At 47.9% G+C, this 25,831-nt stretch overlaps 1 protein-coding gene across 6 annotated transcripts in view; it reads right to left on the reverse strand.

The window, feature by feature from the left end:
* Positions 1-25,831, reverse strand: part of CAPN15 (calpain 15) — a 64,654-nt gene that overhangs the window by 16,696 nt on the left and 22,127 nt on the right. Inside the window, exon 1 of one of the 6 annotated variants that reach the window (XM_064520694.1) lies at positions 232-535. The exons of the other annotated variants lie outside the window; for them this stretch is intronic. Coding sequence (XP_064376764.1) covers positions 232-368 — 137 coding nt within the window. The 5' untranslated portion in view covers positions 369-535. Of the gene's footprint in view, positions 1-231; positions 536-25,831 lie in introns of those variants that run through there. 6 annotated transcript variants of the gene reach the window in all.

The following is a 25,831-nucleotide window of genomic DNA, read 5'->3' on the forward strand; positions in this document are numbered from 1 at the left end:
CCAGGGAGACCCACTGTAGAAGAAAGCAGAGCACCTGACAAAAATGGGCATTCCTACCTGGGAAGTCACCGATGCCTCCATTGGGCTCAAACAGCTTTAACATTGTACAGCTTTAATATCTGCTTTCCCCTCTTTCTGTTCCCAGTATCAATTCTTTACTCCTTCAACGCCACTCCAGCCCACCTCTCTTTTGCTTTCTGTTCTTGTCTCCCTCCTCCCTTTTTGGCTCACCTCCACACATGGCAGTGAATACACAAGTTCTCCAAGGGGCAGGAAACCAAGATCCCCACTCTGGTTCCGGACAGCACTGAGCACTGAAGAACAGTGGTGCTGTACAGGCATGCTTTACATGGCTGTAACTGGGCCATTGCTGGGCCAGAACTAGCTCACGCCTGGCCCAGTCAGCCCTTGAGTGGTAGTACTGAGCTGGACCTAGGGCAAGCTGCAGCAGGCCAGGTGCCAAGGCAGCCCACAGACAGAGTCCGAGATCAGCAGTAGCTCCTGACTCCCCCCAACTTCTGACAGACGCAAGACATTTGTGGTCAGCAGCCTTTGAGGGGCACTGTCTCCCAGCTCCAGCTGCATTGCACCTGCCTCACTGGTAAGAGGAAAGGCTGCAGAGCCCTGCTGTCAGGCACCAACCCTTGGTTTCAACCTCCACTGGTGCCTGGGAATGCCTGAAACCCTAGTTGGAAATGGATCAAACATGCCAGAGCTGCCTCATTCCAGGGCTAATGTTTTCTAGGCAGGTTCAATTTTCAGAAACTTAAGCACCGCAATTGCAATGATTCCAGTGAGCTGTGGAAACCTCTGGGCTTACGGAGAGCAGCTCTCCCTGACTGCTGCGGCCCAGCCTGTGCTTTCAGGAAAGCTCTCATGCATGCTAACAAACTGCAGAAGGTACCGCAGCCCTCCATTCTGCCCTCTGTCCTCTCCTTGAGGTCATTACCAGGAGCTACAAGCAAAGGTGGGCTGAAACAGAGCTTACGGCCTCCTCCTCCTTTTACACAAGGGCAAAGTAATTTTCCTTCAGGTAAAGGTGCAGCACAAGAGCTCAATGCCTCTATGCAGCCTTGCTCCCAGATAATGCAGCCAAGTCTAAAGCCCCAACCTTGAAAGCAAGCTCCAGGCAAGCAGAAGCTCTTGCAGATAAAAGCCACAGGGAGCTGTGCCTCTCTACAGCTGAGCTCTTCCTCTCCCAGGCCCTTCCTCCCTGCCCTGCTTGCGTGGGGCTCTGGGCAGGACTGGGCCTGCAGGAGAAGCCTCAGAGGCCACCTCCTGCCCTCAGCTCTTCCTGGGAACAGCACCACTCTGCAAATTCAGGATATCCCAAACCAAGGGTTCAGTTGCCCAAATCATGGGGGGCTGCACCTCAGTGGCCTCACCATTTGTTCCCTCTCTAGCCTGCATTTGAGGATCTGGTTCAACCACAACACAGGCTGGAAAGAAGAAGGAAAAGAAGATGTTTTATGCCATGGAGGGCAGGTACAGAAAGCTACAAGATGCTTGTGCAGTCCTCTGAGGGAACCCGGTCCTGGCTTGTCTCCAGAGTCCCAAGCAGCAGCACCTGCACAAGCAGCTTCTAAAGGCAGCTCTGAGCAGACTGCATTGCAGCAGTGGGATCTGGACATGACAGAGGATGTGGTAACAACCACCTTGTGGAGGAGGAAAGCAACCCACCATTTGGCTAGATACATGAGAAACTCTCCCAGAAATGCCCTACCAGCAACCTGACTGCATTTCCAAACCATGCCCCACAGCCATCAGAAGACCCATCCCCATCACCAGGAGATCAGCTACAACCTTCAACTCCTTTCTGAAATGAAACATTTCTCTAAATAAACCCTAAACCCAAGAAATACATTTTATTTCAAGAGAGACCTTGAAAATTCTTTCCAGTTCATATACCATTCCTTCATATTTTGAACTTTACAAGGTATTTATTTACTGGAGTTATTTCAGGACTCTTTCACAGCTAAGTGAAGTATAAACATTGATTTTTCTGCCTGAAGTTCTACAGCTGTGAGCCATAGTACAGTTCTTCCCCTATGGCAGCACCATGTAGCCCATAAAAATCTGAAAGGGGAGTAGTTCTTCAGACAAAGGGAAGGAACTGCCTGCCTGACTCGAGCCACAGAAGCAAACAGGGCCAGGAAGGGCACTGTTATCTGACCTCATCCATTCATCTTGCTGCATGTGGTTCATCAAACCACAGACACCAGCAAATGTCAAGCGAAAGCTGTCAGCAACCTGCATTGTCCACATCTGTCCTGCATTCAGTGCCATGCTAATAACTACCATACACCGGGCTGGAGAGCACTTGGCTCCAACAATCAACCCCTAAATGCACATGCCACATGGATCACTGTAATCAGGACCCTCCAGTGACCAGTCTTCCTGCTGCACAAATCCTGCTTGCGTCCAGGGTCTACTCAGTAGGCAAAGACTTCTGGTCATGCAACCTCAAGACCATAAAAATAACTGACCTTGTCCCTTCCCATGTCAGTAGAGAAAAAGGAAAAAACACGGTAACCTAAAAGACATAAGCACCGCGTGAGGGAAAGTGGACAAGCGTCACCATCAGACGTGTCTGATGGGTTATCAGTGACAAGCTGTGAGCTTGGGGAAGGCAGCACACTTTCACTTGGCCAGACAGGTGATCCAGGCCCCAGCTCTCCACACAGCAAAGAGGGAGGTGGAAGCTGTGAAACTGCAGCGCTCTGCCGTGTCACTGCATTCCTCGCACATGTGCTCTTACCCCAAGCTCAGACACAAGCCTTGGGGAGCTGCCATCTCTTCACAACCACGCTGTTTCCCTCCCAGGCAGCCTACTTCCTTCCATTGCCCCAGGAGTCTGCTCCCAACACTCTGTGTTCCAGGGACACTATCCTGCCTGCTGCTGGAATTTCCATCTACTCGACTTTCTGTAATGACAGCTCTCGGAAAAAACAAAAAGCTGCTCCAGAAAGCTTGCCCCTGGCCAGCTCTTTCTTTTGCTGCTCCTTCATGGGTCTGTCTGTTCCCCTTGCAGTGGCAGGGCTATCAGTAGGGCCAGCTCATGCAGGAGACTTCTGTGTTCACCTTCCCCCAGGGCAGCTCTGGCACCATGCCATGGTGCAAGACAGCCCCGCAGCCAGAGTGACGGACACTCAGCTTCCCAGTGCAAGCTAGTGGGAGAGACACAGGAACAGGACAGGAAGCAGGACAGGCATCTTGAGATGTCCTCCACAAGCTGCTGATTTCTCAGCCTTGATGATGCGCATTGAACCAGACTGCAGTCTGCTTCTACTGGACTCCTGCCCAGGACCAATGCATGAGAATTCAAGTCCCTGGCTGGATCACCAGACTTTTTAAAAGTCTGAAGATCACAAAGGGCACACAAGGCTGTAAGGGTAGTGATGAACGCTGGCCCTTGGCCTTTTCTTATGCAGTACACCACATAAATGCACACAGTGGGCCTTAGCCACAGCCTGTCCAAGATCTGTTATTCTCCCCCAAAAGTCTGCTTGACTCCTTTCCTAGCAGGCAATGTGCCTGTCTGAGAAAATACAGTTGTCTCCACCATCTATTCACCAGGACCATCTGGTGTACGATAACACACATACCCTCCAGCTCCAGAAAACACAACTGAGATAAACATTGCCTGCCATTTCCCTGACCTGCCTACGCATGAGAGGAGTTCCTCTTAATGGCCACTCCACACTGACTTTGCCAAGTCGTCTACCCACGAAAGAGATTTTTCTTGGGAGAGAGGCACGTTTCAGGGAGTGTGACGATGCAAGCAAAGGGAACCCTGCATGTGCTCAGCCCCTCGCTGCTCTGTGAAGCGGCACAACCAGGCTAGCTGGGAGCAGGTATCTGCTAGAGGCTCTTGTTGGTGCACACACACAAAAAAAGGGCAACAGCTGTAAAACTGTACATCTCCAGCAACGCGGGCAGGGTCGGCTTCACATGGAAGGGCTTTCTACTGAAATAACCCTACCCATCCAAGACAGGGTGTAAATCAACAGGCAGGAGTCATCACCACATTTCCAGGACTTCACATACCTTAGCAGTCACAACAGTGTAATTCTAATCCTTAAAATAGAATATTTAAGGTCCAAGTTGGCCCTAGCCAAGCACATAGCTTTCAGTGTGTTGATCACATCTCAGGAAACATTATTTCCTGCTCTGCCTTGCAGATTTAATGAAGGACCAAAGATCAGCCTATCACCAAAGTAGGCTCTACAGAGCCTACCTGGTCTGGGATGCTGGCTGGAAAGCTGAACCAGCGTGGCGGGACGAGGCTGCAAGGCAGCCTCCGCCGGCAGGCTCTGGGAAGCAGAGCTGACTGAAGGGTGTGTGGGGCTGCTCCCTCCGGATGTCACTTCTGAGAGCATGGGTGTGACAGGAGAAGGCTGTCACTAGGAGGTAAGGGGCAGAGGGCAGGGAGAGCCCACTGCAGCAACATCATCCATCCTTTCCTTTTCACTGATGCGCAGGAACTTCTCTAACTAAAACAGGACAGATTTGTTAGAACAAGACAGTGAAGAGAATAAGAAGTCACCTTCCAAATCCACCTCAGCAGAGTGATGTCCCCCGTTCTAGGGCTCTGCTGAGTTTAGGAGTCTCTGCTGAGCTTGCCTGTCCCACTGCACCAGAACCCGGGCTCTTACACAGCCATCAAACAAGCCGGGGGCCACATCACCTTTGGGTGCGATCTGCTTTGGGTGCGATCTGGGACCCAAAACATATTTGGAGGCCTCACCAGGGCAGGGCACAAGAACAGGAAGGAGCAGGGCAGGGTGTGAGACCGGGACGTGCCCAAAGCCTACAGTGTGCGTGTTCCCGCATGCAGGAAGCTGGCTTTGCGCCAACCTCGTGCTTTAAGCAGTTTAATTCTAGCGCAAAGAATGCCAACCAGCCCTGGCCTTGAGCACCTTGGATTGCTAGAGCAAACGGCTTGAAGTGATCTGGGCCCTGGAGTGAGATATATCCCAGAGCTCTACTGGGCAGCCCACACTGGCACACAGGATTATTTGAGCTCACATCAATCACACAGAGCAACAGAATCAGGGTGCGTCTCTAAAACTGCTCCAGAATAGCTAAAGCTAAAACAGCCAAAACACACTGCTTTGGTTCTCTCCAGCAATAGTTAAGTAAATAAATAAAAATCAGTTGTTCTGGTCAGCAAGATACAAACCCTGAGTTTCCTGAAACAGAATATACTGTAGCAAAATCCTCCTTGCTTGACAAATACAAGAAAAAGCACTAGAATCTTATGGAGGAAAAATAAAAATCCACACAAAAAACAACAAAAAAAATCCTGCCTCAGTTCTCTCCAAGCTGCAAATCACTTACCCTCCTCCCCACTCTACCATTTTCTGTATAATTCCTTTTCTGAACAGCACAGAGTGCTATGGCCTATAAGAGGACTGCTGAGTGGTCTCAGTGAGAACCTACCACGTATCTATATCCAGCCAGATCAGAAGATGCCTGGGTCTGTCCAAGTAAGGGGTGTGGGAGGTCAGGAACTATGTGGCATTGCTCTGGCAGTCCCACTGTTGGAAGGGCATGCAGCATTGGGATAATGGACCTCCAGCCTCACATGTCATGAAGCCTGGGCAAGAAGATACCGCACACAGAGCTGACTCACTCCTGCAAAACAAGGCAAGGGCCAGCAGGATGGAATAGGGGAAGACTTCAGCAGATATATTGGCAGAGCAACACAGAAAAGCTATGATCAGGGTCCTTCCAGTTTTTATGAATCTCTACAGGAGCATCAAAGGAAAATCTGAGTACCTGATTCCCACTCTAAAGCGAAGTTAACCCTGGGGTCTTTAGAAGTGAACCAGCTCTGTGCTAGCATCATACAGATGTGGCAGATTGAATAAATAATTCCAAAACCTGCCTCTCCCACTCTTCCAAAGTGAGCCAAGAAAATAAAACAGGCAGCTTAAATACCAGTGACCTTCACTCAAACTTGGAGAGGCAGAGGCAAAACCTCCCATAAAGTCATCCATGCTTTCTTTGAGGCTTACACTTAAGCTACATTGTTATGCAGGGCCAAGCATACCCACTGGGGCATTTGCGATGCCCCAGTGCTTAAATACCAACAAAATAGGTGTGCTTATTTAACCTGATCTCTGATTGTGAGAAAAAGAAGCATCTCACTTCAGCAGGATCAAGGGCAGAGGATCCCAAGAAAGCCCTCTAAACCAAAAGTTTCCCTTCATCACAGTCTCATCTAGAGGGAGGAAAGCATAAGATCATAAGATAATTCAGGTTGGAAGGGACTTCAGGATATTTCTAGTCCAACCTCCTGCTCCAAGCTGAGTAAGCTAGTGATCAGACCAGGTTGTTCAGGCTTTATACAGTCTGGTCTTGAAAACCTCCAAGGACAAAGCCTACACAACCTCGCTGGGCAACCTACTCTACTACATTACTGTCCTCGTGACAAAAATGTTTCTCCATATATCCAGTCCGATCCTCTCCTGCTTCATCTTACGCCTATTGTTTCTTCTCCTGCCACCATGCACTGTTGTGAAGAGCCTGGCTCTGTCTTGATGATGCCCCCATAGGTATGCCCCATAGACTGCTGGTAGTTCCCCCCTGAAGCCTTCTCTTCTCCAGGCTGAACAAGCCCAGCTCCTTCAGCCTCTCTTTGTCAAGGTTCTTACAGCACCGGGAAGCCCCAGAATGGACGTACATTTAGGAGTTTAAGTTATAGTCTCAAGACTACATCCTTCTAGGTTTCACTCCTGCTCCTGTTGCACAACATTGCGGAAGTTTCTTGTACTACATGGGACTGAGCTCCCCCACAGAATGGGGCTGGTGGCTTACCTCCCCCCCCCCACCAGAGAAGCCTGGAAAAGTGCTAAAGGAACCTTGGTTGAAAAGTTGCTACAAAACACCTCTTCGTCCTAGCAGAAACTTGACAGCTCTAGAAGAATCAGCAGTTCAGCCTTTTGGTGACCACGAAAGGACAAATTTGACCTTTGGAAAAAAAAAATCTTGCTAGAATAGTTTGGCTTTATCACCATGTCCAACTTGCTCATCTCATGTGCTTCCAAGCACTGCCACTGAAAGCAGCTGTCAGCCCAGGGCAAAAGAACCTCACATCTGACCTGGTTTATAGCCTCCAGGACCAGAGGCCCCTCTATGAAGCTAGGATTTAACCATCACACCAAAGTCAGATGAGGAAAAACAAATGAATAACCAAACCAAACAAACCATGACTCCAAAAAACACACCACTTTTTTCATGCAATCTCAGTCTCATATCAGGTGGATTCTTCAAGTGGGACCAGAGATGGGGCCTTGGTATGAACTACTAGCTTCAGAAGTTCTCTTTGTTTTTTTCACTCTAGTGGAAGGAAACCACAAGGGTTACAATTACAAAAATTTCTCCTTTTGTTGATGTAGTTGATGAAATAAAGGCTTCTTGGTCCTGAAATATTAATTTTTGAGTGTTCCAGAGCTTTATTATATATTTATACCTGCTCTCACTATTTAGAGTCCGGGACAAATTGTTAACTACCTCCCAGGAGACCAGCTTCAAAGGCAGAAAAAGAAACAGATGAAGAACCAGCCCATTCCACTTTCATGCCAAACCCTCCTCTGGTCAGGAGTCTCCTTTGTTCCAGAGGTTAACTCCTCTCAGCCCCAGTCCAATATCACTGTTCCTGACCGCATACTGGGCCAGGACAACTACATTTATGTCAAAAAAAGCGTTTTCCACCAGTAACAGCTAGTGATGAGTTGAAACAGGAGGACTGTATTTGTTAGTCCGCAGCAGGAGACCAGGCAGGGGTGTGCACTTGAGGGTGAATGAGGCCATTAAAGAACCATCAACACCACACAACCCTTCCCAGAAGGTACCAAGAGGCTCAAATAAACATTATGAGTTTTCCAAGCTGATAGCACACTCCAATTCCTGGAAATTTCTTGGTCCCTTAGCACCAAATTTCATGGAGGTTCTTGCACAGTTTCTGTTTAGCTCCTCTTCTTCCCACACTGGAAACAGCTCACAAAGTGCTCAGCCAGCTGAGATGTGCTCCACTGGCCAGAGAGAGAAGAGACTACAAGCTTTAATGAGAAGTTCCTGGGGAAAAACTGAACTCTGATAATAAGAAATTTGACAGAAAAAACATTGGGGACCAAATATATGGAGTTTATTCAGCAGGATATTTTTGCAGCAAAACCACAGAATCTGATCTCAAACTGCAGCTCTTTCTGCCTGAGTTTACTTTGCCTCTCACCTTGTAGAAAGCAGGGCTTGTCTGTCTTGCACTTGGTTTTTTTATTTTATTTTTAAAGAGAGAAGCTTAGGATCAGAGGGAACATGTTGCTGTAGGACAGGCAGGAAAGGACTTCCCAGGAAATGCTCTGCAAGTACAACTGCTTGCAAAGGATGTAAGCGGGAGAAGAAAACATGTTCCTCTACCCTTCCCTGCCCCTGTGGAGTTCTACATGCCCCAAGGAAGCTGTCAAGAGTGGAGGGGGAAACAGGGGGAGGACAGAAGCACAGCAGGGACAGGAGCAGCCTGAAAGTTCCTCTAACATGCACCAAAGCCTGGCTTTGATGAAGGAAGGAAGTTGAGAACACCTTCATCACTTGGAAAGTCCTCTTCACAGCTGAAATTCCTGGCTGGATTTGGCCTGGGAAAAGGAGAGAAGGGGCAGATTCTTAGAAGGGATTTACCCCATCTGAATACGCGGTCTCCAGAGTTCCAGGCCTGATGCTATCGCAAGAATACAAAGCTACACACATCTGGAAGGAGCATGCCTCACGCTAGCTTCCCTCTAAGGCTGCAGACATATGTATGCAGCATTATCCTCAACTAATGTACTGGAGACAAAAGACTTTTATCATTCTTCACGTAAAATTATTAAAGCAGAATCAGAATCTTCAAGGGCTGACTTGTAAGAAAAACAGGACGTGATTATTAGCCTTTAATACACCTTAACTGCTTCAGTGTCCTGAGACATTAGCTTTCGAAAGGAAACCAGCTTGACTAGCAGTGAGCTGTGCAGCTACAGACATGCTGAGACAACACCATTTTCAAAGGCTCCCTTACACATGAAGGGGTTACCCAAATTTCTGCCAGGGAAACCAGAAGAATCCCTTGGGGATAGAAAAGGAGCAGGGACAGACAGATTATTTCAAGGAGCCTGACAAAGTCTGAGGACTATCTTTGATCAAACATTGTAAGTTTTTGCAGGCTCTGGGCTCACAATCTTTTGGTGAGGGATTAGCTGTCTCACCCTAAAGTATCACTCCTGCACCAACCCAGGGATATTGCAACACACGGTCCAGATGAGACGGCCAGTGGCAACATGACCTGTTCAAAACTCGGCAGCCCCAGCTACATTTCCCCTTTCTCAACACACTTCCTCTGCTAGTGCGAGTAAATTGCTGAACACCACTGTGGGCTCAGTTTCCCCCTCTGTAGAACAAATATAAAATCACTGAAAAGCAGCAGTAAAGGGGATGATCCAACAGGGATGAAGGATGCGAGATGAAGGAAGTGTACTACACAGGCACTCACCAAATCACCATGGAACAGTATTTGCTACAATAAGGCTGGCAAGAAAACAAGTTAAGGAAGGCGCCTCTGAAGTTTTCATCCAGAGCCCCAGTCCTGACCTTGGGGATAGCTGCCAGCAGGACCAGGAGCCTCAGGTCTCCTCAAGCTACAATGTTCTCTTTAAGATCAATTCCAGTGTTATTATCATTAATAACCTCATCTTTCCTCCTTGCAAGCAAGTATGGGAAATTTCTGCAGTTGCAGTCACAATTATTTTCAAAGAAGCCAGTTTAATGTAGCTTTAGCATTGCCATCATTCCCAGACTCAACTACTTTAAGTTTTCTGTATCCAGTTTCCCTAGTTTTTTGTGTCCAGGGAGATGAAGAGCAAATAATATTAAGTTGTGTCTGCACTCAGATATTACACTCTGCGGAAAATTTGTGTGTCATTAAGTTAGCCCAAAGCCTTACTATGCATATGTTTAAATAGGCTTGATAATGTCTTAATATATTGATTTTGCTTGAGGTAGTGGTGAACTGAATGGCCTCCATCCATATCTTGCTTTACGTAAGTAAATTCCCTCACTGACTTAAGCCAAAAATTCATGTACATGGATATCTGAATCCACTTAAGAGCTAATACACAAGAGAGGTTCATTAATTTTATAAAATTTTATCTTGGTTTCATTAAATTGGTGTAATTTGGGTGTAGAAAGCACGAAAGTGTCTCCACAGATTCCCCGGCTCTGCTAAAGCATATGAAAGAGAGCCTTAGAGAGCGTGCAACACCCCCCAGAAGCTGCTCTTTCAGGGCAAAAAGCCCACTATCCTCCTGCAAATACAACAAATGCAAGAATTGAAGAATTCTGTTTCTTTGTTATAAAAAAAGAAAGAAAAAAAGCTTTTAAAGAAGAAAAATAAAGAAGCTCACTAAACCAACTTAAAAGACCTTGATTAGCCCCTTACACTGTATCTCAGTGTCCTTACAAATGCCAGAGCCAACAGAACGGGTCTGCAGCACTAGAAAGGATTGAATTCCAGAAGATGACAGAATGAAGTTACATTCTATTTTTGTAGCTTCAGCTTCTTCAACACTTGAAGTAAGAATGCACTTGGAGAACAATAGCTTTTTCTCTAGGAAACCTGGTAAAAATTGCTTCATCTGCCTTGTATATTTTTTTATTATTTTATCTTTGGCCTAAGCAGTATCACAGAAAATTCCACATAAAGTAAACTTGTTCAGCAAAATTCATAAGCAACTGAAGCGGAGGAAGGTTAGGACTCTTGAAATCACTCCCACAAACCAGAGTGATGCATCTCAGAGAGCTGCTACTAAATAAAACAATTATCTGTTTGTAAGAAAGGCTCCATAACCAGACTTTCCCACCTAGCCATCAAACCCAAGGCCTCTATGCTGAAAAACAGAAAGCTAAATGTATGCCTCAATCCAAACAAGGTAAGGATCTTGCCAATATTATGCAAAAACACAAAGCCAAAATTCAGAAAGCTGCCCTAACTCAGCTTTTGGCCCTTCACATGCATCTTTTACAGCACTACCAGGGGAAGGTTTCTCTGAGAGCTGTAAAAGGGAATTTTGGAATTACATTTTGTCGGGAGGTTTTTGTAAGGAATGGCTGCTCATGGTCCTGCTGCAGTCATAGGTCATGCAGCCATCACCATCTAGGAGTCCAGTGGTTGGCAATACATAAAAACACTAAACCTCCTGAACCTTTGGCTCTCCACACTGAGACAAGAGGACTAAAAACTCAACATTGGCCACTGAGAAAAAGGGTTGATCCAACATCCTTGGAGTCAATGACAAGTCTCAATGCCAGTGCCAGGGGTGCTCTTATGCTGTGAGAGATGCTTGCTGCATACGCATAGAGGCAGATGTCCTGGAACCCTGCTTGCTCATTGATGTTGAGAACAAATTTAGTACAAACAGGCACTGCCAATTCCAAATGCCCACTTCAATGGCCCTGGCAGGAAGGAGTTCCAGTTTGCAATTATTCATGTGTGGAGAAGCCTGAACACTTCTGTGGAAAAAAAGGTAAAGGAAAAATTTCAAATTCTGAAAAGACTCCTTTGTTTAGGAAGGAAGAATCTGAAGAAAGGGCTGGGGGCTCCCAAACTAGATCTAATCATTCACTGACTGGCTGGCAAATCCTTCCCTGCCTTGAGGCAGCTCGGGAAACTTCCCAAGAGGCTGTGAAGGGTCAGTTGGCAGATATCTTCCCCACTCGCTAATACAGATGAGCTGAACAAAGGTGAGTCAGGGAAAGGGAAGAACAGTTCAGCTGCCAGGCAGCAAGATGGGCTACAGTCAGACAAAGCAGTTTCAGATCGGGCAGGAGGGGAGTGGTGTCTGCTGATGTGGGAAACAGTGTTCAGACTCGACTCTCAGCCGTAAGAACTCAGGCCCTTTGGACGCAGCAGCAGAATGTATTGTTACAGGGTGAACACAGCCCTGGCACCACGAGCACATGGAGGACTGACAGAATAGCACTGCTCAGATTACGTGGCCAGTAGGGCCTGCTAGGATACTGAATCCTCACAATCCCTCCACATGGCCTCACATTCCTCAGGATGGAACTTTGGCCTTGAAGGCAAGGCCCTTTAAACCTCAAGGTGCACCAGGAAGAGGGTGGAGGATACCAGGAGCAACCAATGGCTTGCTAACCCAGCAGGTACTTCTGGGATCCTCTAGGTGCTTTTGTCCTCAGTGTGAAGCCAAATCACACTTGGGAGATAGCCTTTTCTCTTGCAGTCTTCAGGGCTCCATACTGATCTGACCCAAAGTGGTGATCAGTTTAATGCTGAACATGTGAGCAGGACACAGCATGTAGGTGCCTGAGAGCTTTCCAGTCCCACTGGAAGCAGAAATCTCCAAGTCTCCACTGAAGTAAGGCTAGTACAAGATGTACAGAAATCAAGGGAGATCAAGAACAGCAGGGAGGGATTTATAACTATCATGCCAGACCTAGGAGGACTAGCAAGGCACTAGGGAGGAACAGCTGGGAAGATGATATTCTTTACTATTATTATTACACAAATTCATTCCAAATCATGACAGGTTTTAATTTAAACAGCCAACAGAAATCTTGTCCTTTAAAAAGGGCACAAAAGCTGGTAACAGCGATGAACCAGGAACAAATCTCAGGGAAGAACAGCATGGGGTTAATGCCTCTCTCAGAGCATTAACAGTAGCCAATAAATAGCATCCAGGGAGGTTGCAGAACATCCCTTTCACCATGTTTTATGCCCAGAGAGGAAGAAGGGCATGACTCTGTTGTCTGCAATGTATCACTGAGACATAAATGAGGCTGATATACCAAGGAGAGATGTTCTCTTTTGCTCCATCAAGGATGTACGCCACCCCTTCACATCTGCTGGTTGCAGGGTCTCCTCTGAGCTTTTTCCTCTATTTCTGCTTCTTAACCATCTCCACTGCAGAACTGCTGGGCTGGCTCTGCCCAAGGCCCTGCCATGAACCCTTCCTCACACCAAGCCCGGAGGGGACATCTGCTGTCCATGTACTCATTTACAGGTTGGCCACAGGAACGCCTGTGTGATGCATGCTCTGAGATGACAAAATGGGGAGAGCTTCATATCAATGATCATCTGAGAAGCATAAGTTGGGAAAAACAGGAGGGAGGGCCATGAGAAGTCAGGAGAAAGGATTTCAGGTAAGACATGGGAGGGAAGGGACTAGAGGACATCTCTTAGGATGTCTTTTAGATAGACAGCATGGGATGGGACAGGATTGAGTAGGTGCAACTGATGCTCTGTGAGCAACTCCACAGCCTCGTCTCACTTTCACAGCAAGTGCCACCAGCTCAGCCCTGTACTTTAAAATACATTGCCCTGTATTTTAGATTAAATTCCATCTTCCCAGGATGAAAAGGAAACTCTAATATTTTTGCTGCCTTCAAGACATGAAAGGCAAAATAATGCCGTGAGAGGAAGCTGTGCAGTCATCAAGAGAGCCACCAGCCCCCTCACTGTCTCGCTGGACAGACATGAATCCTCAGACCTGCCACGGCCACAGAGAGCACATCTGCACCAAGCTCCACACCTCAACTATCATGACTATTTGCTGCCCCATGCCCCTTAAGTAGAAGCAACCCAGACAGAGCACTCTATGGGTGAATGGAGATGTGGAAGCTATTGAAACACAGCCACAACCATTGGAAAACTGAGGCAAAGGCAGCTGGAGGACCCTGCCAAGCCCCTCTCTTCTTTTCTCACACTAGTTCTCAGTCCTGCCCATAGCTTACTCCATGGGGCAGGCTGCTATTTGCTTGAGCAATGGCCATCTTCCCAAATTCTGCCTTGAAAAATCTTGAAAAATGAAGGCATAGCTCCAAGGTGCAATTGAACCAAACAGACAAACAAACAAACAAACAAAAACCCAGTAATCAACAGCTTGGTACCACTTGGGATAGAGGGAGAGAGAAAAATTCATGGTTCCATGAGGTATGATACTAACAAAACATACCCGAGGCTGAAGCCCACAGCTACAAAGTGAGGCACTGGCAGAGGGAGGAAGCACAGCCCCAAGCTCCCATCTCACCATTTGTGTTTTAACTTGGGCAGAATCCCTGTTCCCTCCTGCTCTTGGGAGAAGAACTACTGGAGCACTGCTCCTGCAAACAAGGAAACTAACTGTGACCACCATCAACTCTGCCAAACGGTGCAGCAGCGCTATCCTGTGCCAGACTACACAACATTATCCCCTCATCTACCAGCCACGCTCTGGGCACTGCAAGCAGGACCTCGAGCCTTCTGGCAAGACAAAAACCATCAGGGCACTGTCATCAGTCGCCAGTGGCTGTCAGTCTCCCTTTAGGATGATTAGCAGGCCTTAACGAAAAGCTAAGCCAGTCTTGTGCCTCAGGAAAGCATTTCATGCTTAACAACTCAGCCAACAAGCTTTGTACTGATCTGTGGGAAGAAAGATTGCCAAGGGACAGAGGAAGAGAGATGAACCCTAGCAAAACTTGACATGCCTGGAGTCCAGCCTGTAGTCAGATCAGAGCTCAGTAATCAAACCACTGTAGTCATGCTAATGGACATCATCTTGCAGCAAGGGGAAAGGGGAGGATGGCTGTTCTTCCTAGAGACATTTGCCATTAATGCCACTGACTAGACAACCTCTGCTCTGCTCCTTTGGTAGCAGGAGACCAGAAGGCAGACCACAAACCTGCATATCTTCTCTTTTACCTCAGGAACCACATCTGCAATCCCTCCAATGAACATTGATCCAAGGAGAGACTCTCAACACAGAGCCCTTCTAAGAGCACTCAGGGCACTGTCCCAAATGAACTGGGTACTGGAGTTTGCACACACACGCACACACTCACTCTTCCCCTGGAGTTTTTGGCTTCAGATGCAACTTTGAAGGGCGCTTACATTCACTGCTGGATGCTGAAGGAATCATGCAGGAAGACTGGGTGCAGACTGCTGCAATGGAGTCACGTTCCCCCATGTTTTACTGACCTGGGGTGAAGCAGGGCTGAGGGCTTGCCTGGTGAGCTGGGCTGCCTGGGGATGCATGGAGACCAGAGGCTTTGAACAGCAGTGAATCCCATCAACCCCACAGCTGGTCTCGGCCTTTCCCCCTCCTGGATCATCCTTACTTTCTCCAGCTCTGTCCCCCTTCCCAGGTTTTTTCAGATCTGGCAGATGAATGCAATAATGCACAAACTTGGCTGCTGCACCAGCCTTGGTTTGAGGAGCCTGTTGCCATGCTGCAGCCAGCAGGTTCTCCTCTATCTTCAGGCTCAGCGGGAGCATGAATACAGAGAGAGCAGCTGCCTCAGGTGCTGCTCAGACACAGGGCAAATGAAGCAGCATTTCCTCCATGCAATAGGAGGAAGAAGCAATTTATTCTGACACATGGCAAAAGCCTGAGGTGGGGTTGGCCCTTTTCTGTCAAATCATATAGAGGCTTATGTGCTGGAGCTGAGAAGGGAGAGTATTGGCAGCCAAATGATACATGCACCACTCACTGAGGGAGACCATCAACAACTTAAAAGAACCAGACTGCAAGTTACCTGCCTATCTCCCTGGGATGCTAGTGGCAGGCAAGCACAATGCGTGCTAGCTGGCCATCACCGCTTGTCAGAAGTATCCCGGGCTGCCAGCTACCATTAAGGGTTCAATGCAGCACTTGGATACATGCTGGGACAACTCTCAATATACCTCTCTCTAGACAGTCCATGTCTCCCACCTTTCCCCAGCCAAAAAGGGTTGAGCTTTGGGGGACAGATGCCTCTGGGGTGAGACACGTTGTTAAACAGCACCCAACAATGTGGCACAGGTGAGATGTACACACTTGCTTCTCAAGCTTGAACCAACATGACTCTAGCATCTGTTTAGTCTCCAGGGAATGCATTGATACAGCTGTTCCTTTCTTAGCTTGCAATAGCTGGCTAACTGCTGGATTCTCTCTTCCCACAAAGCATCTGGGGAAGTTCTGGACAGAACTGGGAATGATTTTCCCACTCTGGCCTAAGAAACACACAAGTGCCTAAAAGAAATAAAGCTTCAGGCCTGTACACACTTCTGCCTGGGTATCCACGCAGTCCTGTGCCTGCAGTATACAGTGATGCTTTGGAGGGCCTTGGATTCTCCTCCTGGGTGGTCTATTATCTAGGCAGGGACCAACGCACTGATAGACCAAGGGTCCTGACCAAACACTAAGTCTATGGTGAGGCCAGAAACCAAACGTGAATTTCCCAGTTACTTGTATTGATCCTTCACCATCCTCTACACTATGCTAGCAAGTAGGAATAATTATTTCTAAACCTTTGGCTCTATCCAGTCCTGCTGTCTGCAAACAGCAATAATCACAGAAATCAAGAAGAACAGGGAGACTGAACACCTTTGAGCCCAGAAGGTGAAGGGCACGGCGATCAAGTTGTGAGAAGACAGACAGAAGCACGCTGCACTGCGGCCAAAGTTGCCCATGCCATATCTAAAGCCAGGAATGTTGGGCAGACCACTTTCAGCAGCACAGCCCTCGCACACTCTCCCCAGCTGGTTCTGGGAGTGTATGCTTGCCTCCATCCCAGAATAGAAAGCATCTGGAGTCACATCTGAGCACTGCCACCAGGAGGATGAAAGACTTTCAGACACTCCTCTCATTTCACTGACACTGTCTTTAAGGGCTCTTCTCCTCACTCTCTACTACATAAACAGATCCCTTTGTTGGCAATTTTCCACAGGTGGTGAAGTTCTAGATGCTCCTGCGAGGCCTTTCCAACTTACTTTATTTTATTTAAATAACAGGGACATATGCTTTATTACAGCAATTAAAGGGTTTGTGTGTGTATGTGGAGGAAATCTTAAGAGAACAAAACACACCACTGAGCCTGGGATTCACTGAGCTACCATGACCTCTAAGCATCCTTTAGCAGTACAGACATCAGCACCTGGCCACAGAGCAGCGGAGCAGCATTTGTCTGCAGGCATCAGACCAAGGGGCTGTGAATGAGCTTCTAACTCTTCGACTACGTCACACTCAATCTTCCAGTACTAGCAAGATTTATATCAACAGCAGAAGATCATGAGGACTCCTGTTTCCTTTCAAAAACAACAGCTACCCCCTGAACAGAGTGAAGGCCTCATCTCCAGGACGTGGTCAGAGCCAGAGATCAGGTTAAACAGGAATTAACCAGGTGCTGAAGTGGCTATAAGGGGCTCTTGGAAGCAGAGCAGTTTATGCTGAATCAAGCTGTGTGTGCTCCCTCTCCAAACAGGGAAGCCCTAGCGAAGGACAGTCTCAGCATACCATGTGCTGCCTGCATGCAAGCAGTAAGGCAGGCGCACTTGCAATGAACTCCACGCCCCTTGTTAACTGGAAAGCCCCTCTGAGCTAGGTGCAACAGGGCCTATAGAGAGGTATTCCCTTACCCCAATTTCATTCCACGTGAGACCCAAAGCAGCCTCTGTGCATGAGCTGGGTTAGCCCAGATGAGAAAAGATAACCTGCAATATGGCAATCCAGCTGGGCAATACTTCTCTTTGGAGAGAGAGGACCCCAGCAGGGGAAGCTGTCCCGGCTGCAGTAGAGGTAGAGGCAATACCACTGAAGGAGCTGGGCAGTCCTTCAAATAACAAAGTTTTGATTACCTCTTTCCAGGTCCAGTTTGAAGCAGGCCCTGCAGAAACAGAGTGCAGGCTGCTCTTTCAAAGAGGATCCAAGTAGGGAACTAGAGAAAGAAGGAACTCTTCAATGCTAAAAATCTGTGAAAGTGTGAAGGAAAGAAAGCAAAGATGGGGCTGACTCCCATGATAATACTTTACAGTAAAGATTTATCCGGTGTCAGTGAGGAAGGAAGAAGGTAAGGGCAGGAGCAAGAAACTGAAATGAACTCGTTTAAGCTGCTCTCTCATCTGAGGAGCTGGGGCAGCTTCAGCAAGGAGGGTGGACACTTGGGACCACAAGAAACTTGATTCCCAAAGCGTGGCCATTCACACCTGAAATATGTTTGAAAAATCATTCTAAGAGCAACCTGTGTTGAAGACAAAGCTAGAAAAAGGGAAAGCTCTATTTGTTGTTATTATTTTTCTAAGTACAATTAACGAATTTAAGTGAGGTTCTGTGGTCTACCTCAAAAGAGACCATGCTGCCCAGGGAACAGAGGAGCACAATGACCAGGCAATGATCTACAGTCAGAGCCATGCAGACTCTACACACTGCAGGGACTATTGGCCCAGTGCTTCTCCTCTGGGAAAAAAATCCCAGCTATTTGAAGCCCCCAGCATCTCACAATTTTCCAACACAATTCTGCAGGAGTTGTCTTTCTCCTCTGCCCCTGGGTTTCCTCACCAGTAAAACATGAAAAGCAAGTCTTGCTGACCTTGGAGAGACCCATCTTTGTGTCTTTCAATGTTTGTCCAGCATTAAGAACCCAACATGGAAAACACCATCAATGCCTCAAGAACAGCAAAGAAGAGGCCAAGATGAAGGTATGGTTGATACTTTTACTCTGCTCTCATAATGCCTGGCCTCAATGCAGGATCAAGCTGGAGCATGGTGGGGAGGGGGCTATAAACAAATACAGGGAATGCACATTCAAGGAGACAATATAGGCAGCTGGGAAACAAGTTTGCCAGGACAAACTGCTCCTGACATGGGTCTATGTAGATCCCTAGCATGAACCAAGTGGCAAACATTTTGCCCTTCACCTAGCTGGCATAGGGTTATTTGTTGCCACTCTTCCCAGCCCTGTAGAGGATATATACATTCTGTATTAGAAAACAAAAGCACCTGTGTGTGCAGGGTATCTTGGGAGGAACATGTCCGTTTGCCTAGATAAAGATGACTGTTCATTATCTTTAAGAATGGGGAATGAGTTTAGATGTCACACACTTGAACAACGGCATTTGCAACTTATGCTAGCACCCGTTCTATCCCACATTAAAGACTGTTTCACACTTTCCAAAGCAGCAGGCCATAGGACTGGAAGTTGGGGAGGGAAAAACTTTTCCTGTTCCCATAGACAGATGTGGGGCAAGGTTATTTAAACAGGCTAATGAAGCTATGGGCCCATAATTGGAAAAAGATGGGAAAAGCTGATGGGACTGTAAGCCAGGCAGAAGAGACGCATACTCAGGACTCATCCACAGCCCTGACTCCCAGTGCAACTTCCCTCCTGTTTGGGGAGGCTGGGAGAGGAGATTTACTGGTGGCTGCCTAGCTGAATTACTGCTCAGCTGAGATTTATGCTACAATTTGTAGCACCATTAAAATAAAATCAGAGGAAGTGGGAGAAGAGAAAAAGAAAAGGAAAGAAAGGGGAGGGAGGGGAAATGAGTGAGGAACAACAACATAGCTCCAAAGCTGTCTGGTCCCATCACTCACATCTCCACTGAATAAATCACACTGCATTTCCGGCTGCTATGCTCCAACTTTCAGTTCTTGTGATGGTAATACCTAAGTTCACTTCACAGGGGAGCACACAAAGGATGCCTCTAATAGAAATCTGTCCATCCTCACAACAGCTGAAGAGTCAGGCTCAACAAATGTGGCAGATAGAATGATGCCTGATGCCCAGGGCTTCCACAGGCCAGGGTAGTGGGTGCTTCCAGGGCTTCCATGCAGTTGCCAAGGCTCCAGAAGACAGGAGACACCCCTACCCCAACCAACAACACTCCTGACTTCTCCTTTCTCAGTCCAAGTGTTGGTTAAACACAACTGCCATTCCTGCCTGCCAGTCAGAGGTGAGCTAAATTATCTCCTGCACCTCCAGCAGACTGCCAGCTTTGCACAGCAGATCTGCAGGAAAAAGGGCCTGAGTAACGTTTCAAAGAGACACCTGGACTTCTAAAAGCTAGTCTCGCTTTTCATCAGAAAGGAAAAGAACCAAACAAACCAGCATCTCTCTGCACTTTCCCCAGGGCTACAGCAAGCAGGGCTCAACTCTTACGTGTAGAAAAGGACCAAAAAAGGCAGTTCTGGCTGAAGTTGCACTGGATCAATGTCCTTGCATGTGCAGGCCACAGGATTCCCCCACCAAGATACCCACTGACTCCTCCTGTGAGGAGAAATCAAGGAAAGGCTAGGGTGCCTTGCAGCTCCCAAGAAATCCTGGTTCTGCTCTGCAAGACTGGATTCTTGACACATGCCCTTCAAAATCAAAATCAAAATATCTTAGTGAACTTTAACAGAAGAGCTTCCTTTCCACATCACGGAAATGCACCCTGCTCTGGGATAGCTGCTCTATACCACATTGCTGGAACTATGGAAGAAACTCAGCATCACATCCAAACAGACTTTGGCCTTTCACCATCTCAGCACCCCTAGGCCAGGCTTAAGGACCTCAATTTCACACCTTATTACAGTAATCACCACAGGGGCGCATAACGAGAGGCCAAAAGGTCAATCCAGTGCTAACCATACAGGCATCAGTGAACTTTCAAGCCCTGCTGCTGAAGTACCTCCATGTGGCATTCCAGCCAGCAGCTGAGCCCAACTCCATTTTGCAAATGAGATGGGAGAAGACAGAATCATAGACACAGGCTGAGACCCACTGACAGCAGTTTAAAGTGAACAGGTCCAGTTTGCATGTGCAGCTGACCTATAAATGTCACTTATTTCTCTCTTTCTCATGTTCCTGAACTTTGGACAAGAACATCGGCAACAATTTCCAAGAAGCCCAGTGGGATAAAACAGGCTGATCTTACTCCTGCTTGGCTGTGAATGCTCTCACTTGCATGGCCTGCTCTACATTTTCATTTCCTTACACGTATGGCAGTAGCTCCTCCAGCAGTTAGTGACATAGTAATTACTAGGGAAGCCCCTACAAGTTATACTGTACCCTGGAGGCCTCTGGACTCAGTAATTCAGAACAGAGCACTGTTTACTGCCTCATAAAGATGAAGCACTTAAGTTAGTGCTTTGATAGCTAGAATCTAGAGGATGCTCCTGGCTTGAGCATGTGCAATTAACCCTCACATCTCCACATGCCGGAGAAACATCCTGCTATCAAAACAATCCTGCAAAGCCCACGTTGGGGCTTCTCCAACATGCAGCTCAGCATCCCTTTCCTCCCAGGAGGATGCAGCATTTCCTGCCGTGGACAGTAACTCCCATTCTCCTTTAAAGCTCCAAAGCTTCTTCAAGAAAAGTCAAGCACACTCTCACAAACAGCTCTCTCTCCCTTCCCAGTAGGGTAACCTCAGCACACACGCTGTCCAAGGACAACCTGAATGACAACATTGCCAACCCATAGTTACAGGGCAGAGATAGAGACGGAAGAAAGAGAGGGAGAGAAAGAGCAAGCGTGCATGCTCTGCCTGCAGGAGACTCAGTGCTGTACATGATGGATGGGTTCTGTCAGCTGCCATGCCCTCCCCACCATCTTACTACAGACAGCAACCTCTCCAACAGCCAACCACACTGGCACTGAGCAAGCCAGGGGCTGCAGTTCCCACACCAGCTTGCCCAGAAAATGGGAAGCATCTAAACATTCGCTCTAGGAAAATACAACCCAAGGAAAACAGGTCATTGGGCCAAGCTTTACTGGTTTGTTAAGAGGTTCTGTAGGGTACACGCAATGCAATGATGTGCCTAACATACACATCACTACAGGGTCTCTGTGCCATGCAGGCTGCTAGGCAGGAGAACAGCAGGGTTAATTATCCATCGGTTTTGCAACATGGGCTGCAATCTTGCAGCTCCTGCAAAATCTTTTTCACATTTCAGAAGCGTGATATGTTTCCAAATCCAGCACACTCCACAGACAGACACTGGAGCTGTCAGGTAAGGCAGAAAACTCAGTCCTTCAGCAGGGGAGGTTAAACAGGACCTGCTTACTAGAGCTGGTGGCATAGGTCCGAGAGGAAGTCCCCCTGTTGCATGGGACACATGCAAGCCAAGACCAGGGTTCAGAATAAAAGATTTCTCCTCCTGTTGCAAGGAATCAGAGGAACATTTTATTTTATAAATATATATATATGTTTGTGTGTGTGTGTATACACACACACATTATATATATACACACAGATCTCCATATACACACATATAGCTTTACTTTTCCAAGGTATACAGGTCAAAAGCAGGTTTTCAGTAAGATGAAAAGATCCTGCACATGTCCACCTGAGCTTGCTTCTCAGTGCTCCACAACAGTTCCCGAGAGTGTTACAGAAGGCACAGGGAGCTATGGACACCCTATCCTTTCCATGCCTAAAGGTACTAAGAGCCAGGCTCCCAACATCTCCTTTTACTTTAGTGAATCTGCCAGGTTTCAAATGTAAGAAGCCTTGCCCTGTTTAAACTACAAGTCCCAGCATGCAATATCACTCTGAGCGCTGCATGCTAGGGGCTGCAGTCGGCAGGGCTTGAACCCATGCCTCAGAAGACAGAGTTGAGCTCTGAACTGCTCTGGGCAAGGGCAAATGATGTCCCTCTAGTTCCCAGCAGGCTGCCAATTTGGCAGCCTTTAAGTGCCTGCAGCCTAAACTGTTGTCCTTGCACCATGCACTGCCCTGACTTTCCAGCTGACTGCCCCGCTGCCATCCAGACGGTCTGCAGGCTGCATTCACAGGTCGATTGAAGTTTCCTTGTGGTTTCAATGTCCTGCTGTAGCTTCAGAAATGCCATCTGTAACCTAGGAGCAGTTTCTTTCTCTTCAGATAGCTTCTTCACACTTTCTCACAGTCACCTTCAGCACCTGCCCCTCCCCAGGATCCAGCGATCTTTGCTGGCACACGTGCTCTAATAGATGGGCTGGCTGGCACAGTTTGTCAGCTGCATTACCCGTGCTTTGCCAGTATTAGTCAGTGGGAAGGCAGGTGCGGCAGGGCTAGAAGCATGGAAGGTTATCCAATTCAAATAAAAGCCCAGGGCAGTTTGTTGAGGATCTGCACCCTAGATGGAGGCAGGTTGGTAAGGTACAGCTACTTGGCCAGGTTGGGGACCCCTGGGCAGGAACAGACAGATGCGTGATTTCTTATGCAGCCCCCAGCCTGCCAAATTCAAATAGCATCGAACCACAATTTATTTTTCCTCTACGATTTCTTCCTGTGTCCCTAGAATGACAGCCCTCCTATTCACAACAGCCCTGCACCCAGGGGGACTGTCTCATCCGAGGGAACGAAGGCCTGCAGACCGTTCATTCAGGACACACTCTCCTCCAACTCCTCCAAGCATGAGCACCAGCCTCCAGCAGAGATGGGATCAACACAGCCTTTCCGTGCCATGGCAAGCTTGGGGCCACATGGTTGAGGGAGGGAAAAGGGAGGCTGTAGCTCTCTGTATGTTCTTCTCTCCAAGTCCAAATCATGTTAGTCAGAGCCCAGAGCCACCAGGATCAAACTGGATTCAGTTATTCGTCGAGGAAATCCAGTACCTTGCCTTTTGCAGCAACTACTACCTGACACTTTTGGAAGAAAGCAAGGAGCTCCAGAACAAACCCAGAAAATGACTGGCGACTGGGCAGCGCTGAACTTCTCAGAGGGGAAGGGAGCTTCCTGCCTGACCCACCTGCACAAAGCCTGAGGCTGTTCTCCTTACCCTCATCCGCCTCTCATTAGCCCACAATACAATAGCACAAGCATGAGGTTAATGCAGTCCATCTCCCTCCAGGACAGACACTGCACAGAGCTGGGCGGACAGGTTTGTGGTTTCTACTTCAGCTCTTTAACGTGACTGCGGGAGAAAGACAAATACTCCCCCCCCCCCAAAAAAAAAAAACAACCCAATTTCCTATGTTTCCTCCTTCCTTGCAGCAGCTCAACCAGGACCCTGAGCTTCCTGCTGTCATCAGATTCAGCCATCGGAATCTTCTGGAAGACTGAGACCACTTCACAGCTCTGGGCCACATACACAACGCCTTTCAGGGAGGCCAAGAGATTTGCCAGGAAACTGCGACAGGCTTCCCTCTCTGCAGCAAAAGAAGTCGATGGACAAATGCAGAAGAGTTCCTCTGGAAAAATCCCTGTTCTGCCTTCTCTTACTCTTCTCTGGGCCTAACCCCCCCCCCCCCCCCAAACTACCCATGTCTCCCTCCCCCAACATACCTACATTTGGAAACACACTGCTCCAAATGCAAAACCAAAGGACTCTACCAGTCCAGCCTACCACACCTTGCCACACTACAGAGTACAAGAGACCTGCTTCGTTCACAGCAAGATTGCATCTCCAGAATCCCTTCCGCAAAGAGGTGGAGAGGACACGACCATGGGTCGAGGCATAGCCAAGGCCAGATGCAGCAAGACATTCTGAGAGCACTAGGTCAAAGCAAAATTACCCCACATCTACACTTGGAGAAGGATCTGTATCTACATCCCTGGAACATGGGAGCTCAGCTACTGCAGAATCGGGAGTGCCCTGAACCCAGGTAAAGGTACTGCTCTCCTGTCGTAATTTTGGCACTATTTAAGGGACAAGTCCGCTGTGCTCTCCATGGTGTGAAAACAACACTCCAGGCAAGGAGTTCAGGCATTTCTGTTCAAACTTCAGCCAACCCTGCTGGGTAAGACCTCAGCACACAAGCTCTGACTCCCTGCCCTGGCTTCTGCTCCTCTTTGGAGAGGGTAAGCAGGCAGGATAGCCTTGTTATCTGCACTTACTGTGGGGAAATGAAGATGGGGAAGGACCCTTTACCCCTGGATCCCTGTGCTGGCACTCAGCCCAGGAATGTAAGTATCTGACATCCACTGCCCTCGCAAGGCTGCTCAGTGTCAGGGGGAAAAAAAAATAGGTGGCTTAGCCCAGTTCCCAAGGAACAGCCTGGCCAAAGCACCAGAGAAGCTGAGGTCTGGAGGGCTACGAGAGGTGCCGAAACCCAGAGCAAGGCAGGGACAGCCAGGAGGTAAGGAGAAAGGGAAACTTGCCCTGGTACTGCAGGGAACACTTTCTGTTCAGGTAGATACTGATAACTTCAGTCTCCACTACTCGGTGCCATCCTCCGAGTTCTTCACAGCTCCAGAGCCTTAAATAGCCTCAATTTAAACAACTAAGAGGCTTTGTGAGTGGACTGATAAAGCAGCCAGCATGAAGAATGGATGGGCAGGACTGGAAACCTCAGGCTGAATACAGCTGAATACATAACATTGCCAACCCCTCTGCGCTGCACATTTCCCTGGACAAGACATTATTCCAGCTGCCACGTACTTCAGCGAGAACTGGCAAGCAAACAGTTACAAGCCCAATGCTCTTATCAGCAGGTATCCGTGACAACCAGCAATATCATTACTCTACAAAATCCCAGCTGAACTTTGATGCCACAACTCCTCCACAGGGAGTACAACCCGCATAGGGACACATCCATCTCCCTGCAGCACCTGGGGAACATGAGCTCCACTCCAGCTTGATGAACAGGCACATCCTAAATCTCAGAGCAGATGCTAGTACCCTGTGGTTTAGTAGACTGGTCTCTCTTTTCTCCTTATCCCTCCTCCATGAATATGGAGTCAGATCAGATTTTGGTTATCTCCAGCTTTCCCACAACCCCAGATCTCTGTTCCTTGCCCAGAAGCTTGGAAGTAGTTTACCAGTCACTCCAAAGATAGGCAGCATGTTTGTGCACGTAGAGGTGGGTTTGGTTAGCTTTGTATGGGAGTGATTCCACAAGCTTTGAGAATATACCCTAAAATCCCCAAATCAGCTTCTCAAGGCATTACTATGCCTGATGTTTTGAGCTGCTCCTAAGAGTCTGAGCACGAGTAGAGAGGAGTTCAAGGGGTAAAAAGGAGGGAGGGAATAAAAACTGAAATGACTAATGGGTTGAAACACTGCTACCTTGGGGAAGGCAAACACAGGCAAACCACAGGCAGGTTTAACACCTGCAACGTGCAAAATCAAGTCTCTGA

The sequence above is a fragment of the Dromaius novaehollandiae genome, chromosome 14 (assembly GCF_036370855.1).
Source record: "Dromaius novaehollandiae isolate bDroNov1 chromosome 14, bDroNov1.hap1, whole genome shotgun sequence".
Taxonomy (NCBI): Eukaryota; Metazoa; Chordata; class Aves; order Casuariiformes; family Dromaiidae; genus Dromaius; species Dromaius novaehollandiae.